The 19641-nt window shown below is 36.4% G+C and overlaps 1 protein-coding gene across 12 annotated transcripts in view; it reads right to left on the bottom strand.

Annotated features, from left to right (window-relative positions):
• The window catches only part of LOC127974638 (rho GTPase-activating protein 33), a 49324-nt gene that overhangs the window by 10458 nt on the left and 19225 nt on the right, over positions 1–19641 (bottom strand). For 4 of the 12 annotated variants that reach the window (XM_052578055.1, XM_052578054.1, XM_052578047.1 and 1 more), the window contains 14 exons: positions 12778–12869; positions 10668–10752; positions 8550–8636; positions 8197–8334; positions 7342–7434; positions 6857–6979; positions 5724–5801; positions 5554–5635; positions 5307–5372; positions 3045–3074; positions 1050–1199; positions 857–959; positions 578–722; positions 48–130 (listed from right to left, as the gene is read on the bottom strand). In XM_052578055.1, coding sequence (XP_052434015.1) covers positions 48–130; positions 578–722; positions 857–959; positions 1050–1199; positions 3045–3074; positions 5307–5372; positions 5554–5635; positions 5724–5801; positions 6857–6979; positions 7342–7434; positions 8197–8334; positions 8550–8636; positions 10668–10752; positions 12778–12788 — 1274 coding nt within the window. In that variant the 5' untranslated portion in view covers positions 12789–12869. Of the gene's footprint in view, positions 1–47; positions 131–577; positions 723–856; positions 960–1049; positions 1200–3044; positions 3075–5306; positions 5373–5553; positions 5636–5723; positions 5802–6856; positions 6980–7341; positions 7435–8196; positions 8335–8549; positions 8637–10667; positions 10753–12777; positions 12870–15852; positions 15888–16570; positions 16723–19641 lie in introns of all 12 variants that reach the window. The other 8 variants (XM_052578046.1, XM_052578044.1, XM_052578048.1 and 5 more) reach the window with 4 other exon arrangements.

The following is a 19641-nucleotide window of genomic DNA, read 5'->3' on the forward strand; positions in this document are numbered from 1 at the left end:
ACAGATGAAGCTAGTTGTGATCCATGAGTAGTGAGTATTGGGGTTACCGGTAGTGAGGAGGAGGAAGTTGCTGGATAACATCATGTACTTTCATCATTCTCTCTTCCTCCGTCATCTCTCCCATACATTCCTGGACAGATAGGACAATACAGCTTGCTTAGTATCATGAGAAATTTGATCACAACTATTTTTGTGCAGTATTATTAAAATAAAAAATCTAAATCTAAATCTTAAAATGTATTTTATTCCTGTGATGCAAAGCTGAATTTTCAGCATCAGTTCTCCAGTCTTCACTGTCACGTGATCCTTCGGAAATCATTCTAATATGCTGATTTGTTACTAAACAGACATTTTTTACGATTATCAATTTTGAAAATAGTAATTGAAATCTGTGATACACACTGACACAAAAAAAAATATCTTCTAACATGAACAAAAGGAACACACTATGTAAACAATAATAAAAAAAGTAAGGAAAGGATTTACGATACTATGATTTTACCACAGAATTTTTTTTTAAAATCCTAATTTTACAGAAGGTTTAAACATAACTTATGCTAGAGCCAGAATGACTTACAGCAAACTTGTCGTAGAGTTGGTACGTGAGCAGAGGATTGGGCAGCTCTCTAAAGTAGAGCTTGCACAGCGAGCCGACGCAGTGAATATCCTGCATGTACACATCTTTCGTCAGGTCTGGAACATTTTCACTGTCAAACTCATGCCTGATCAGGATGAGAACAGAATTCATGGTACATAAATGAGTACATAAATGATCATTTGAAGTGTGCACAGAATAAAAGAGTGATGCGTGACAACCTTTATTTAAACTTGAATGAAGTGCATTGTTTAAACGCACCTGAGTTTCTGTATGTTGGAGGAAACACCAGAGTGTCTGTAGATGCCATCGACCACACCATGCTTCTCTATGAACTCTGAGCAGCTCTTTAGTACCTGCGGCACTAAAGTTTGATCATACAAATATCACACAATTGGACCTTCTGCAATGTTCCAATCTTAAAGCACATTAATAAAATACTCTGTTTCTTTACCGTCTTGGCCAGAATTGAGGAGATGCTCGCCAAGGTCACAGCCAAACACCCGTTCTTTTAGGATTCCCCTCTGCTTTAGCTTTTGTTTGGTGGGTCTGGACTTCATAAAGGTGCGCAGGAAGCCCATCAGCTTGCCGTGTTTCTTAGACACTGCCAGAAGGGGGAGACAGAGAGCTAATCAGGCAAATTACAATATGGACTGCACAAATTACACACACCACATAATTGTTTACTGTTCCCTACACACTCAGCAGGGAATATCTGAAAAATACACAAAATATGTTCATTTGGGATACTTGCAAGCACATACAGCTGACGTACACACAGATGGGGGTTTAAGTATACAATAATAACCATATATAAAATGTGTGTGTATATAGTATATACATCCAATTGAAATTATGTAAAATATATATTATTACATTTAAATTATTATAAAATATATGCAATATACTTAAAACCCCATAAACATTTAGTTATGACATTTTCAACATTTAATATGTAAATAAATGGGATTATAAATAAACGGCTTAGTATCAACTCCTGAGGTATATTAGGCTGAAAAGTGCAACAAAATGCTACAAATTTCATATGATGGCTGATTGGTCTCATACACTCCCTATTATTCAAAATAATCTCATAAACGAATTATCAGAAACCTGCAAACTTTGCAGAGCACTAACAGGTGACTTGAACTACAAATGAATACTGCATATAAGCACTCTGACCCATCAAAAGAAGAAAACCACACGAAAAAGATCTAAAAAGCAATTAGTGTGCTCTAATCTATAACGTTTACAACTCCAGCAGGTTGAGTTCCATTTGAGCAGATCAGCCATTGCTCTAAAAACCATGTTACTCTGAGCAGGTGATATAGCTATTAATCAGTGGTTCTCTACCTTTTTAAATCACATTTCAAAGCTGCTTTTTTAATAAACTTTTTTTTTTTTTTTTTGAGAAACTAGGGAGTGGTAATATTAACATAAATAATTATAAATAACTAAATAATTCAATTCTGTCATTTAAAGAACAATGTTCTTTAAATCAGGGTTTACACTTTTTGTTGTCTATGAATTTTTGACTTTTCTAGTTTGTGATCACAGGGTTTTGACAAAAAAAATGTTACTCACAAATCGCAATTTACACTCAATAAAAAATTTTAAATGATAAAACTGATATAAAAAATAAAAAAAAACTTTGATTCAGGTTTTAAAACTTTTAAAACTTCTTAAACGAAAATGTAAGGAACTTCATAAAGAAATCTGATTTTGCTGACATTTTTATTCTATGTTTTGTATTATTTTAAATCATTTTAATCTGCCTTGCGTCCCCTTGGAGGTGCGCTGAAGCCCCCTAGTGACCTCATGGTTGAGAACCACTGCTATAGATACTTCACAAACCCCAGGGTCAATGACCTGAATTAAACAAATGCAAGTTAACAGCTAAACAGGTTAAATGAGGGCCCTTCAAAGTCTGTAGTGTAGACATCAACATGTCAGTTTTGCAAGTCATTAATGCAGTCTAACAAAACAGCACTTTTAGAAATTAAGATATCTCCGGAAAGTTCTGAGGTGAAACTACATTCAGACATTTCTTTCCACTGCCTTTGCCTAGTCATTTCCACTGTTTGTTGCTGGAATCTTATCGCATCGTGTCTGGTTAGGACACTGTGTTAAAACATTCAATATAACACGGATCAGGCTCAAGCAAAATCAATCCCCACAGCAAGCCTACTAACAGATTCGCATTTATACAAGAGGCGTGTAATTCTTCAGCAGATGCTACAGAATGATGGCCACATCAGCATTTTTGCAGTGTCTCCAACCTCCAACACCCAAGCTATAATATCATCCTCCCCTAACCTCCCACATTCTCTCTGCCTGCTGTATAAACAACCACAATCTGTGTTACAAATGCTTGTCTCAAAGGATGGAAGGCGTTAGAAAAAGGCGGATACAGAAATGTTAGTTTAGGTAAATCCATTGAAGTTGTTACCAGCCAGGCTTAAGAACCAAGGATGGAGAACTGAGAGAAAAAAGGGAACACAATCGACAGAAACATCAAATGCATCGAATACATTTACCATTAAAGCACTTCATTAGAAGATGCTGCTGTCGTGTTTAGCAGACTAAACCACAACCTAAAAATCTTAAATACACATTTGTTTTGTCTACAGTGCCTTTCAAGGCCTTAAAAATAACCTTGTGAACAGCAGCCATGCTAATATCATTGGCACTAGAATATCAAGTAACCAAAGCATGTTTTTCTAAGAAAAAACAATTAGGGCTGGGCGATAAATCAGCTATTCATGATTAGTGGTTGATCGATGTAGGTTTTTCAAGAATTGGTGTTAAAAGTTTTGGGTCAGCAATACATGTCATTTCTAAAGAAACTTTTCTTTAGCAGGTAATTAGCATATTAGAATGATTTCTGAAGTACCATGTGACACTCAAGACTAGAGTAATGATGTTGAAAAGAAATAAACTACACTTAAATATATTCAAATAAAAAGTTATTTTAAATTCAAATATTTCATTACTGTTTTATGCTTGATTCTGATTGGTTGGCAATATTTTGCAGTAAATGCACAGCTAAACTAGTTTTAGTAGTTTTTTTCACCGCAGTACAGTTCAATATGGACACTGTATACTTAACCAAATTATTTTAGTTATTTCAAAGACACTTGCAGCCTACCACAGCGAAAGAACTAAAAACCACAAAGGCATTGAAATAAATTTGACAATTTCCTTTGTTATCTATGGAATGCATGCTCTCACTCTCTTTTTAACTTATGCACACACTTACAGACACTCACTTGCACAAACTCATGCACAAAACATGTGACTTGATAAAACAGTTTCACAATTTAAGAGCTGTGGTCATTTCTCAGTAGCGGTGGTAGCATCATTATTTTTAAAATAGTTAAATGTTCAGCTTCACTATTAGTAGAGGCGTTGGGCTGAATGCAGCAGACAGCCACACAGACATTCAAAAATGTCTTGAAATATAAAACCTGAAATGTCTTGTGGTGCATTACCAGTGTTATATAAGCGGAGTATCTGTGTATTCAGGACTTCAATCAGCTAACCTGCTGCTCAAAGGGGTCATATGATGTTGCTAAAAAGAACATTATTTTGTGTATTTGGTGTAATGCAATGTGCTTATTCTGTTTAAGGTAAAACAAAAAAAAACACATTTTCCACAATAATGTACATTACTGTTGCTCCTCTATGCCCCGCCTTTCTGAAATGCGTCGATTTTAACAAAGTTCATCGTTCTAAAAAGCGAGGTATTCTCTGATTGGGCAGCTATCCAGTGTGTTGTGATTGGCCGAATTCCTCAAGCTGGTGACGGAAATGTTACACCCCTTAGCAAACTGTGATGCCGTGTCCTGGCGCGACAAGACAAAACCAATGGTACCCATTACAAACGAGGCATTTGTAGCATCCAGTGAGGACATAATTATTGATTATAATGACATACACTATAATTTTATGCATTTCGCATTGTGCTGTGTAAACATAAAACCATGTATGTATTTGTGATCGGAGAAACAAAAAGGGCTGTTCTACACTGCTCAAAACTCACGTTTAAATCATCAGTGGCAAATCCTATAAATATGAAAACATACCTATAGACTGTGAGTCAGAAGCGCCAGACTGTCCTTGTAAAGTTGGAACTGTCCCACTTTATAGAAACAGACACTGGCATTGTAGGCTAATCTCACAGGAAACAGTCCTCTTCCTCCGTAAAAAGCGCTACACACATCTGAACACATCTGGGATGAACTGTTCTGGAACAGTGTTGTAAATACAACTTAACCACCGATTTCTAGTTATGTCCTCTTTTGGAAGGCCAAACAAAGTAGTTTCACTTTCAAAACGAAACACACAGCATCTCCTCCACAACATGGCGGTGGTTGCAACAGCAAGAATAAAAGTTATGCCTTCTTTTTTTCGTGAACATTTGGGCGGAGGTTGACTCTTAACTCTTAATCGCATCATAACCACTTTAAAACCTGCTCCTGCAAGTTTGCCCTCATCTGGTTCCACATTTGAGTACAATCTAATCAACAACTGATGCACAGAATCACATCCCTGTCCTACATTTTTTCTTTTTCGATATACTGCTACACTCGGCTGTGTCACAATAGAGAAGAAAAGATCTGACTGTGGTTTCATAGTCACTTTAATAGTATGCCCAGCCCTAATTGCAACTTCTGAAAAGTAAAAAAATAAATAAATAATTTAGTGATACCTGATGTTGGAGAGGAAGGCTCAGTCGTGTTGTTAATGCCAGGTTTGGAGCCTACAGCATCCACCTCTAAAAAAGCCAATAAAGATGAACAACCAAATGATGCGTACTGCAGCACTGATAAACCAGCAAGAAGAGTTCAAAGTACATTTCTCAATCAGTTTTGCAATAGAGATTCTTAAAGGCATTTCTACTTCCAGAACCATCCTGATCTCTGGATATTGAAGAAGACCATGTGCATGTGAGGTACCTTGCTTACTGACAGAAGCGCTGACCGACTGTGGCAACTTCTCATTGATTAGCTTCACACATTCACTGGGAAAGAAGCCAACCTGAAGATAAAGAGGGGAAAGCTAGGCTCATTGTTTACAGTGTTACTGAAGATTGCCCAATTCAGATCCTGGAACCTGGAACCGGTACCTGGAATCCATGCTTTCCTCTCCACCATGTGGTGTCCTCTTTGGGTGGCATGTCAATCACTGACAATATATCACCAACCTTTGTAAACAACAAATGCAAGCGATTAGCATGCAAACAGATGTGTGCGCACATACATGCACACACACAAACACAAACACTAGTAACAAACATACAAATTAATTGTGCATTGAAACCATCAAAAACTCTTCATAAAAGTATATTAGCATAGAAGAGGATGATGATTGAGTTCATATTTTTTCAACCACAAGCACGTCAGCAGCTTCAATTACTGTATGTGCACTGCAGACAAAACACTTCATATATTCTCAACAACATCCAGTCACAATCAGATTAACATCTCTATTCAAAAGCACTGTTGCGTGCTGAAATATGACCCAAATTAAAAAAAAAAAAAAAAAAAAAAAAAAAAAAAGAGGAAGGGAAAAAAAATATCAGTTCCTATCTCTCAGTGGAGAGCAGAGAAAGCATTAAGCCCGAGATAAAAGAAAAGATAAAAGGAAAAAGAGAGAAACCAAAAAGGAAAAGTTTGTCAAAATAAATGTTGATGTTGGCTTTAAAAGCCTTGCCTAATTCAAAATTTTTTACAGACAAACAGACAAATACAGCATTACTAAGTGGTTTTCTAAAGTGATTAGCAAAGTCATAAGGCATTTCTAGGAGGTTTTTATGGTCTCGCTAGCTAGCTAGCTAGAACAGTTAAAAAATGATGTCATATCTATGCAAAGGACAGAGAGAAAGAAAGAAAAATAGAGAGAGAAAAGGGGCCTGAATGTGTTCTAAGTTTGGGTCACCCCATTTTCTGGCCCAGAAAGTGTCGCTGTATATGGAGCAGTGTATAGGGAGGGGGACAGGAATAGACATGACGGAGGAGGAAGAGGAGGAAGAGCAGAGAGTACGAAACCGTGTCCCAGGACCAGGCAGGCTGTGCATGCATGTGCAGAATAAGGACAGGAAGTGAGAACTCAAACTGGGTACAAGGTCTTCTGGAAGAGTTTGGAGTTTATGCTGTGGTTTGAGGTACAACACTGAAAGGAGCTTTGAAAAAAGCTTTCATATGTCACATCTCAAAGTCCTGTTTTTAAAGGAAGGGGACAAAATAAGTGGTCTTATACCTCAATAGAGATCTCATCGCTAGCCTGAGCAGTATATCGCTTGATGACGTGAGCAGCAGCGATGGCAGGGACGTTTAAAGATGCTTCTTCTTTCAGCATGAACCTGTTGCCATGGTTGTCAATCTGTAGAGAGCATGAAAATCCATTAGCTGGAATATTGCATGACCTCAGGTAGCCAAAATCTCAAAGCAAAACAGATTCTTATGTTTTCTTATGCTTATGTTGTTCCAAAAAGAAGATATTTTGAGAAATGTTTTCATCAGGCCATACATTGGAAGTCAATGGGCTCCAATGTTGTTTGGTTTCCAACGTTCTTCAGAATATATTTTGTATTCCACAGAAGAAATAAACACACACATGTTTGGAAAGTCTTGAGGGTGAACTATACCTTTAAATAAGTTTAATTTCAACATGCTTCCAAATTGCAGTTCTTATCTACTCTAATATATGTTTGCATTCCCATCTTTGCTCTGCTTGACTCTCACCTCCATCCAGGTGAGAACTGGCCCACAGTTCAGCTTATTGTCCACGATCATGGAGAGACGGTTCAGATATTCTGACAGCAGTGGTGTGAAGATCTGCGTGAAGAACATGCATATTAAGCTCAACTGAAAGTCTCACTTACTTTATAAATGAAAATGTTTTATATAAGATACAGGTCAGTTTGATTTTTTATTAAAGAAACAAATACTTTACTTTTAGTAAGGATGCAATAAATGTATTAAAAGTGTTAGCTCAATTAAGACATTTGTTTTAAAAATATAGATTTCAAATGTTCTTTTGAACTTTTGTATTCATCAAAGAAAATAATTCTGAGAAAATCTATTAAGCACTATTAAGTTTTCAACATGCAAAAAAGGTTCCTTGAGCAACAAATCAGAATATTGAAATGATTTCTGAAGGATCATGTGACACTGAAGACTGGAGTAATGACTGCTTAATATTCAACTTTGTCTTCATAGGAAAAAAAATGACATTTTAACATAGAAAACAATTATTTTAAATTGTAATACTCTTTCTCAATACTATATTTTTGATCAAATAAACATAGACTTGCTCAGCATAAGAGATTTATTTCAAAGACACTACAAAAATAGTCTACCAGATTTAAAATAATCTCATGATAAATAAAAAAAATTAAATAAAAATAATAACTATAGTGACATGAAAGATTAAGTGCTTTCCTTCTCAGTACTGTCCCTAAGTGTCCTGACACCAACCTACATAACTGGCCGATGACCTCAATACAGAGCAGCTAACTCAGTTAGCGGTACAACATGAGCTATGATGAAGCAAAATAAGAAAAAGAAAGCATCAGTGTCCAGCGATGTTGAGCTCACCTCCAGCCGGTCTCCAATCTCGCAAAGGGGAGGAAGGGCCAAAAGCTGCGAGTAACGGCGGTCGTAAATACACTGATGTAGGTGGGCGTCCAGTGTCCGGAACTCTTCGTATGTACGCCGCACCATCCACGTCTTACCCTAGATTTCAGCAAAAGAGAGAGAGAGTTGGGGAAAGAGGGATAGAGAGAGGAGGGGGAGTCAACAAATTACATGCTAACAGAAGAGAGGAAAGATGCATGATGCTAAAATGATGTGTAGTGCACTGAATTAATTCACGTTTGATACAGTCAGGCATGTTTTTTTTTTGTGTGTGTTTATTATTAGCGCAGTCTGGGGCATGTGTGCCTACTCACCTGGCAGGACACCTGCACGAGGAAAACCAGATCTTTGGCACTGCCCGAGGTCCAGCTGGCATCGCTCTGCTCATTGGCAAACTGAAGCTGAAGGTGTAAAGAGCAAACATTAATTCATGAAGGTGCAAAGAAGTTCAAGCACATATAAACAAACATGTAAAGTCTTGCATCATAATTTAAGACTGCATATTTCCACCATAACCACACGATATGTTGTAAGAACAATTGGTTGCATAAATTAGGCTGGTTTTGTGTTCACTTATCCTGATCTTACAAGTTATTATTGGATAGCTATTGGATTAAGTACATCTCAATGGGTGTTACATTCATCATGCACCTGCATCCCAACATGATTGTGCATTTATATATTTACAGGGTGTACATTTCTAGAGTCTGGACTTTTAGTCTGGACAGATATATATATATATAAAAAAAATTGTGTGCTATTCAAATTTATGATATACAGCTACTTTCAAACACATGACTGTTTATGGGAAGTTGGAAACATCCCTTCACAATAATTCAAAATGCTGTTTCATATTTATATAGCATGCAAACTTCCTCATTCCTTTGACAATTACTTTAATCAGTGAGATGTAAAAAGTCACTTTTATAAAAAGCGACTTAGTGTTATTTAGCTAGGAGACATTAAATATAAAGCAGCATAACGGTTTACAACACTGATAATACTAATACATATCTCTTCAGTAGCAAATTAATCTTACGATGGTTTCTGAAGGAACATGTGACATAAGAATGACTGCTAATATATATATATATATATATATATATATATATATATATACATGTGTGTGTGTGTGTGTGTGTGTGTTTAAACAGAAAACATTTATTTTAAATTGTAAACAATCAAACAAATGTAGCCCTGGAGAGTATTTAAATATGTATAACCATAGTCATGAAGTGTACCATGGCATTTCAAAGAACCATGGTACTAGTATGGTACATGGCCAAGAAATACTGTATTGCATTAGCAATTGCACAAAGAACAGAGGAACTGCAGAGACCCTTTCTGCTTCACAGGGTCAGAGTAAAAAAAAAACATGTAAAGGTCTTTTATTTTTGTCTTCAGGGGGTTTAAACACTAATGAGATGGACTCCCACTCCAGTCATGTTGTACGGTCCGTGCGCTCCAGGTGCTCTCGTGTGTGTGTGTGGTGATGTGTGTGTACAGAGCTCAGCCATTATAAACACAAAATGCAGCACAAACACAAAACAATGCCACAGGGACACCGAATTACATTTTGACAATGAATGAATGTCTATCATTATGGCTGTAAACCTTCTTAAATGGATCACAGATTTTAGACAAGCTTAAACAAAGCACTTTGTGGTAGTTTATATGAGAAGAGCTCTGACATACTGCAGTGTATCTGTGAATCAAGTGTAAGTAATTGTTTCCTCTTCCCTGTCAGAGCACACAAACAGTGTGTGTGTCTGTCTGTGTGTGTGTGTGTGTGTGTGTGAGTGTGTGTGTGTGTGTGTGTGCGCTTGTTTTACTGAAGGTCACAAAGCAAGTGACTGTATCACCCCCGGAGTCGATCTGTCTGTATGCTGATATCTGCTTGTTTTTTACTAATAACCCTAAGTGTTGAACTCTAACTGTGATGCATATTGACAGCTGAACATGTACATCACTAAAACACACACAAAAAAAAGCCTTTTATTAACTTATTTAATGGATGTTCTTGGTCTTATTGTGCACAACTGATCAGTGCTTGTTATCTTTCATCAAAATGTAAAAATAAAACCACATTTCTAAAGGTCATTTAGTCAGGGCAACATAATATTAATGTCATAGCTTTAAATCTGGTTCTGCATTTCTGGTAAATAATCTTTTTTACTCCTAAATACGGTATAAATAAACATTAATGCCAACATAGGCAATGTTTTTAGGTATCATAATTGTGCTCCTAATGTAAAACACCATCTTTTGGGCAAAATAATAATATGAATAATAATCAAACTAAAAAAGTTGGATAAGTAAATGAAAATGAAACCAATTTTGCAAACAAATGTGACCTATATATACATTTTTTCATTTTTATAACATTTTGGTGGAGAGCTAACAAATTTCTTCTTAATAAGACAAGATCTTACCTCGATAGAACCGAAGCCCACATTTTCATAGTGAAAGTGGGCACAGTCAACAAGCTTGGGGAAGTGACCTTTCACAACAGAAAGCCTGGAATCACAATCAATATATGAAATGAGTTAACACATCATATACTCTATGTTTATCAGTTACAAGTAGAGAAAACTTCAAACTATGTTTAACTTGTTTGGTTAATCAAATAAGCCATTGTAGCAAGTAGCACTACGGCTATTTCTCAGCCTTAGGATTTTTATCTGGAAAATTATGAAATGAAACAAAAATATCCCAAAGACTTCTCAGGGCTCTGGCAAACACCCACAACTTTTGCACAGGACAGTACGATGCACATTTTCTTCAGCTCTAGTTTGTTTTTTCAAATTCCACCAAATGTAGAAGCTCTCTAGGGCAGCTTTCAGTAAGCTACTCATGGACACCACAGGGAAACTTTGCATCTACTTATCAGTTATTTCAGGCGGAAGTGAAACTCAAGTTCTTCCTGTTTTAGAGTATGTTCAGAGCTTGTGAACCTAAGCTACATTGCTGACAGTTAAACAGGCCTTCACTTAATTAAAGGGATCGTTCACCTAGAAATGAAAATTTGATGTTTACCTGCTTACCCCCAGGGCATCCAAGATGTAGGTGACTTTGTTTCTTCAGTAAAACACAGACGAAGATTAAACAACCGGTTGCAGTCTTATAATGGAAGTGGATGGGAATTAAAGCTAAGTATACAATAAAACAAAAACAAAAAACATACACAAACAACACCAAATTAAACCCTGCGGCTGGTTATGATACGCTGATGTGTAAAGACACAAAACAATCGGTCTGTGCAAGAAACTGAACAGTATTTATATTGTTGTTTACCTCTGATTCACACAATGTCCGAACTGTTAGAACTCTCCTGTGCGTGTTCTCAGCAGCAGGAGCGTGAGGCATCTTCTTCTTAATTTATAGCGGAGCACAGACTTATAAGTGCATGACTGCCTCCTATTTCTCAAGTAGACCATTTACACTATATATACAATCTCAATAAGGAGTGTCAATGGTCCATTTGAGAGATAGGTGGCAGTAATGCACTTTTAAGTCTGCCATCTGCCATAAAGCAAGAAGAAGTAGAAGCACACATCAATCTATGGTCACGTTTTAATTTTTTTATTTTTTATGTTTTAACAGTGATTCCCATTCACTTACATTATAAGACTGATAGATTGCAACGGTTTCAGTTAAAAATCCTGGTCTGTGCTCTACTGTAGAAACAAAGTCACCTACATCTTGAATGCCCTGGGGGTATGCAGATAAACATTACATTTTCATTTTTGGGTGAACTATTAAATATCAAACCTAAATATAGTTAATATCTTTTTTGTCTAAAACCTTTAAGGCTATTTTACTCTTTATTTCAATTGCTTGGTCTAAACCTGAGTTTGAGGGTCCTGGTTACTATTCAAGGGCATGCAAGGTGGGAACCTGAGTTAAGAAAGGTGCTTAGGAATAGAGCCCTATGATTTCCAATGCAAAAAAACAAGGACAGAATTGTGGAATCAATCCAGTCATAAATATGGAATTTACTGTGTAATGTGGAATGTCAAGGAATTTGGCAAAGTTTGGATGAATAAATGAAAATGCTGTCCACAATCAGACTGATATACACTGCTATTGAAAAATGAACTATTTTTGAAATATACATGTCTACAACACAATCTCAAGCACACGCGATGCTTGTGGTGTTTTCAGTGTCTACCAGCTTATAAGAGGACTTGAATTTCATCCCTAGAGCTGCTCTAGCTCAATCATTGAAACATTATTTTAAAATTGTAGAGAATTTTTTAAAAACTTGTTCAAAAATTTTAGATTTTTCATATTAAACATCTGTGCAGCACATTGTTTGTCAAAAAAAAATCAAAGAAACTGTTCAAATTTCATTTGACTGCCATTTAAAGGATTTGCATTAAATGAAACCAGAAAATGTAAAAGATAACACAATTTCAGAAAAATTATTGATACACAATTTATATTTTTTTCTTTAATTAAAAATTCAAATAAAATACAGAGACTTCGTTAAAAAAAAATTTTAAATAAAGATTTCACAGAGCCTAATGGACAGACACGCACCTTTTACTCATCTTCCCCTTCAAGTTGGCTGTGGTTCCCACCGATCGGGTCCCAGACTCCCCAGAACTGTCCAGATTATCAGTGCTTCGAGCCTGAAAGATGGGGAATGAGAATTAGAAGAAACAGTTTTTATAATGGGTTCTGATGGGCTCATTCAACAACACAGAGATCAAAGTCATCCCTGTTTCAAGAGCAATAGAATGCATTGTTTGAATTTAATGACAATCAACATACTTTGGAGAAAATAGATGACAAATCCTTAATCAGCAGTGATATTATGGAAATTGTTCTCATCAGATAAAGTCAGCAGATCACTTTGATTTTAAATGTCCGAATCAAACTAAGATAATTACTAAGGGAGCAGCAAGCAGCTTATGAAGTGACTGGGACAGTTGTCTTCTGACCTCTGTTCTCATTTAGAATAAAAGCCAAGCATTTACATCAAACGTCACACTTTGACCACTGGAATGTGACCTAAGTGGACATTTTTAAACCTATATGCAAAATGAATATCATATATGAGATTTGTGATTGACAGCGGTGCGATAAGAGCATCAAAATATGAATCAGCTAATAATAAATTGTGGTAACACTTTATTTTGACAGTTCACTTTAGACAATCTACTAACAGTAAGTAACTTCATCAACTGTCATTAGAGTATTAGTAGATGGTCTGCTTAATATCTTCTAACACTTTATTTTGATGGGTCCACAACATACATATGAGAAACTTTGCAAATGTGTCAATTTATTTTCTAACCCTAAACCTAACCAAAGAGTCTACTCAAGAGTTAGTAGACATTTAGTTCCAAATGAATGAGAATTTCTTGACATGTAGTTGCAAAGTTATTTCTAGAATACCAAAACTTATTTTAAAATTATTAATGCGGTGTATACACTTCAGAAATAGGATTTTTTATATTTATATAAATATTTATATAAAATAAATGTTAAACTATATGTTTTCAGTAGGGATGCACCGAAATGAAAATTCTTGGCCGATACCGAAAACCGAAAAAGAGAAAACCAAGGCCGAAAACCGAAACCGAAACACCGAAAGAAATTATGCCAATTATTAGTACCATTGCATTTATTGCTATGACCGTGTACTAACTTTACCGTGTACTGGCCTGCAGAAAGGTTTTAAAATGAACAGTTCTCTCATAAAAACAAAGTGCATTTAGGTGAAGTGCATTTGAAATTGTTCTCTGTAGGACTAGAAAGTGCATCACTTCTCCAGTATAGGCAAGAGGGTTGTCACTTCTGGGGATGGGGACTTCAGACAGTTAACCATCTAGCTGTTGAGCAGTTGAGCTTGTCATCTGCCTGACATTTGAGAAATATTTGAGAGAGTGTATTTAAATAGGAACAGGGCATAAATAAACATTTTTATCAAATTAAAGCAGAAATCTAGCAGAAAATCTAGCATAAATATGGCTACAATCTGATATTATGTATGTATATATGTTTGTGTGTGTGTGTGTGTGTGTGTGTGTGTGTGTGTGTGTGTGTGTGTGTGTGTGTATATATATATATATATATATATATATATATATATATATAGTAGCCTAAGAACAAAATAGCCAACGTATTATTATTATTTGAGGCACTTTCTTGCAGAATTCCACTGAACATATCAGACAACGAGGGTGCATGCCACTCATCTGGTGCAGAGACGAGTCTTTTTTTCTGCGCTCTGATCTGTCTCCTGCGCTTGGCGCTTCTCAGTCTCCACGCGGGTTTTCCGCATCCTGGATCATTTCTCGTGCGCGCTGCCTTATTTCCGCATCCAAGTAATGGTTTTATAACGCGGATCAAGCACATTCGCGGTGAAGTGCAGAGGATCCGAAAAGATCTCAGTGAGACGTGTGCTAACAGACTCTATAAGACTGTACTTTTCTTTGTTTTTACTTCGTGGTCCGTCGTAATATCTTTGTTAGGAGACGCTTTAATGCTGCGAATAAAGGAGTAAGAAGAGAGAGAATGTTCTCACTGGCGTTCCATATAAGTGAATGTCGTGGGGAGCTCGTGGTCTGCGCTGCATGTGCAGGTCGCGGTTTCTGTTTGCGTCATCACGACATTTCGACCGTATTGTTTCGGTGATAAAAGTCTATCGGCCGAAAACCGAAAAGGCCATTTTCGGCCGAAAATTTTCGGTGGCCGAAATTTCGGTGCATCCCTAGTTTTCAGACATGTAAAATATATTAAAAAATTACATTTTATTCATTGAGATGTATAGAGATACTTTAGATTATTAGCAGTACTATTTTAAATACAGAAAAATAATAAAAAAATAAAAGGTACTTTAGATTAGAAAAAGAACCAAATAAAAAAAAAAGTACATCAATCATTTTATCAAAAATGGTCTCATTTAAAATATCTCATACATAATAAAATTTTATGGCATCTGATTTTCCATTAAACAGTAAAATGTAGATTTCAACATACTTTCATTTTTCTGTTTTGCCTCGAGCTTTACAGCTGATGCCGTTAGGAAATATGACGTGACGTACAGCTCTGAAAAGTTCAGAGCAGTCACTAAGTTTTAGAGTTCTCTGTGCCTTAGAGCAAGAGCTGCGTACATACTGGACGTTTCCTTCCTTATTATTTACATCTTTTTATTCTTGTCCTTGATGAATAAAAGCCCCGGTGAATTATGGCTCAGTCATGCAGATTAGTTCTGATAACAGCGGACCTGTCATGATGACTGTTTGAGTTTCATCCACCTGACAGGCAGTTTCGATGGAAACACTGCCACGGGAGCATTTGGTTGCGAGACAGCACTTCCCCGAACCCCTCGGGGGAAGAACAGATCTCTGCAGTCCTCCTTTAGGTTTGCACAACACCAAACAGTCACGGATGAGTTTAAACACTGAATGAGGGATGACAAGAGTGGATCTGCCTGCTGCTTTACCCAGAGCAATCCTTGTTTTCTCCCGCAAAGGGATGGCAAATTAGGAAATGCCAGCACATTGATAAGCCAATCATTTTAGAGGACATGATCAGATTGATTAAAGCACTGTGCATGTGGCAGTATGGGACAAAGGAAGTGTCGGACACTTCTATCAAACTTACCTTTATTGCTAGCTGCTCTCCCCTGGGCAAGAAACCTTTAGAGATGGTCAGTAGTGCATAAGCATATTTAACAAGATTAAACCTATACTGTACTGTTAAGCAAGCAGAGCTTGGTGTTCCTATAGAATCCCAATGATAACAATTAACCCCTCAGTATGTGTGCTTACTAATCAAACAGAATGCAAAGCAAAACACTGGTGCTGTGTAAACAAATATTGCGTTTGGATTTGCATGCTGTAACTCTTAGAGGAGACAAGGAAGCAAAGCTGAAAACACTGACAGACTTACCTCAAAAGATAAAATCACTTCCTGACCACAAGGCCCACAACTCTTGACCAGAGTTATTACTGATAAATAAAACTTACAAAAAATAGGAAAAAAGAAATCTAGCACTAAAAGTAGTAAGTCAAAATTAAGCAATCTAAAGCTATAAACATACACTAAAACATAAAGACACATATGCATAGTATTTTACACAATAAAATATCATTAAATAAATGAAAAAAAAAAATAAGGAAAGAAAATCTAGAAACAACTACTAAATTACTAAAACTAAAGATAAAATATATAATAATAATTTAGGTGGCCAAAACTTTAGATTTGAAAATACATGAAACTGAGCGTATAAAAAAAAGAAACATTTTCAAAAACAGCCCTGCCCCCAATAAAAAAAAAAAAAAAAAAAATCTTCTGACCCAACCTGCTTCCAGAACCCCACCTTCTCCATTCGTTTTTGGATTGAGCACACATTCCTCAATCTGATGATATCTCGGCCCTCACAACACACGGCTTGAAGATCAGCTGAGATCTCAGAGGAGAGATGCCGGCCAAATCAGTGACACTGAGAAGAGCTGCCTGCCAATGTCTCGCCTATAAATCAGTGGAAATATATCGCACACTTACACCGCAGTGCACAGGTCTGTCTGAAGAGTCACATTGATTGTGTGTCACTCATTATTAGGCAGCGTTCCCTCTCTGTCTCTGACTGACACAAGGGTTACTGAGGTAGTCAACATTCCTGCAGCAAAAGCAGCATTTGTAGAACCTATCATGTGTCTTTCTTAAAAACTGACAACATTTACTGTCAAAACTATTTTTGTTCCATTACCTTATATCCCCTGTATTTACTGAATATGACTAAGCTATTTTTCATAAAATATAAATGCATTTCTCCAACTGAAATTATTTCTGTTGACAGCAAGGATTGGGAAATATGATAATAACCAACATAATTTAGAAAGTATATAAAAATGGAAAATATGAATAATACTTGTTGCAAGTATTGACAAGAAGTTGCTATGTGGTTGCTAGGGTGTTCTGGATGGTTGCTTATTGGCCCAAGTCTTGAAGATATTTTGGTCTCTAGATATGGCTCAGGGTTTGTCAAATCCCTAACCATGAGGAAAAGCAACAGTAATAGTCATGCTTGCTTAAGTAGTCCCTTCTGAATATTGTGTTTCACTCAGAAATACGTCACATCACAGAAGCTAAAGATGGTGCGAATGCCATTTTAAGCGGTTCTTGAAAGGCCTGGTCTGACATTCAATTTATTTATTTATTTATTTTTAGAGAAGTATCAGTTCAGGCACCGTTTAGGCACCGGTACCGTTTTAAAAGTATCGAAATGGCACAGGTATCGAATAAAACCCAATCGATACCCAACCCTACAGTTTCAACAAATATAATAAGCAGCACCACTGGTTTCAACATTGATAATAATAATACGTTTCTTGAGCACCAAATCAGCATATTAGAATAAATTCTAAAAGATAATGTGACACTGAAGAAGACTGGAGTAATGATGCTGACAATTCAGCTTTTTGTCACACGATGAATAAATTTCATTTTAAACTATATAAAAAATTGAAAACTGCTATTTTAAAGTGTAATAATATTATCTGTTTTACAGTATTTTTTGATCAAATTAATGGAGTCTTGGTGAGCATGACACTTGATTTATAAATATTTGTTAAAATCTTACCAACCACAGACTTTTGAACGATAGTCTTTATAGCATAATACAGTAAAAAACCCTGAAACAAATTAAAAGAACATCAAAATATTACTTGCTCAAAGACAAATGGATAAATATCTATGCTGAAAGCTAATTTAAATCAATACACTGGCCCAAGTTTCATTGCATATTGTGTGCTGAGACCATGAGACTTGCCTGTCCAGCTGTGAAACCGTTCCAAACAAAACATGGCTGGATCTCCAAAGAGGCAGTAGGCTTTTATTCAACCCACAATAAAGACTATATTTCAACCTTCAAGTGTTCCTCATACAACACTGCGGGCATTACTGTGTGTAGCCATGGTAAACGCAGCTGGTTTTAACCAAGGCCGCAGTGATGTTATGCAAACAGGCACCTGGCGTACCCGCTGTAAGATTTACAGCAAACAACACACCTGGCGACTGGCATACGGGTTCACCTGAGATAAACCTGGAATGGAAACATGCTAATCACCCACGTCCATCTAGAGCATCTCTTCTCTGCTGTACGATAAAGTAGGCATAAATTGCACTAATCTACCAAACCTTCTCAACCAGTCAGTAAAGCCGGCCAATCCATGCCATTTCTCTTGAGGTAACCTCATACATGTTCGCCATGACTGGTTTATGTTTCTCTGACACAACACACAGCAAGCTGCTCTCGACAGCTGATTCAAATCTTACATTTTAAAAACATAAAAGCACTCAAATTTATAATGCATCACCCAACTACCAAATTAAACCCTAAGCCAACTAGTTAAATATTTCCACATTCAGACACTGAACTGTCCTTGCTCTCAAACTTCATACCTTGAGCATTCTCTTCCTCTTGAACATTTCTTCTGTTGTTGATTCCGTGAGCCAGAATTACGAAGGTCAACAAGGTTGTGTACTAGCCACACTTCAGTTGTCATCACCTCTCTACGTCATTGCTTCACCAATTCAGATGTGTCAGTTCGTTCTCTTGTGGTCAGACCCTCCACAGATATGTGCAGATGGGTGGGCTTTCCTTGGAGATTCCCATAAGCAAAAACAAAATGAACTCTCTCGTCACACACTCGTCTATCTTTCCTTTCTTACCGACTCAGACACACAAAAAGCTCACGTTCAGAGGCACCTGTTGAATATTTGATGTGGCGATCTGAAAGCTCTGTAACTCCTCAGCTGTTTGTAGGAAGATAAGGGCTGCTCGTATGACAGAGCTTTTGTGCCATTCTCTATACTCGTTTTTGGACATGTTAGGGATGTTCAGGCTCTCTTATTTAGATGTGTCCTGGTAGTTCAATAAAGAAATATAAATACATCTCAGTTTAAACTGGGGCTGCACCTTTTATCAAAATATAACCAAAAATTATTATTTTATTTGTTTTCATTTAAAGTGAAAGTTTTCTTATTTTGTTTTTATTTAGTAATAATAATAGCAACAATTATTATTATTGGTGTTGTTGTTTTATAACCATATGGAGGTATAATTACAAGATTTTGGCCATACTGTGCAGTCGTATAAACAAACACAGCAAATCTGGATTTTTTTCTTTTCAATGGTATTTTATTCAAATCACAATTTTTCTCAGAAAAACTAGATTTTCTCCCCAAATTGTTCATCCTTAATTTAAAATGTTGGCTGAATGACTTGAGATGAAAAATCCTCAGTGTTGATCTAGCAGGCATCTATTGCAGTTATCTGTAATCTGTCATATTTCTGAGTGAAACATCATAAAAATAAAAATAAACATTGGTGCTATAAATCTAAAATGGGATTAATAAGTTGAAGAAGTAGTAGGCATCCGTCTATCT

This window comes from Carassius gibelio, chromosome B16 (assembly GCF_023724105.1).
Source record: "Carassius gibelio isolate Cgi1373 ecotype wild population from Czech Republic chromosome B16, carGib1.2-hapl.c, whole genome shotgun sequence".
In the NCBI taxonomy this organism is placed as follows: Eukaryota; Metazoa; Chordata; class Actinopteri; order Cypriniformes; family Cyprinidae; genus Carassius; species Carassius gibelio.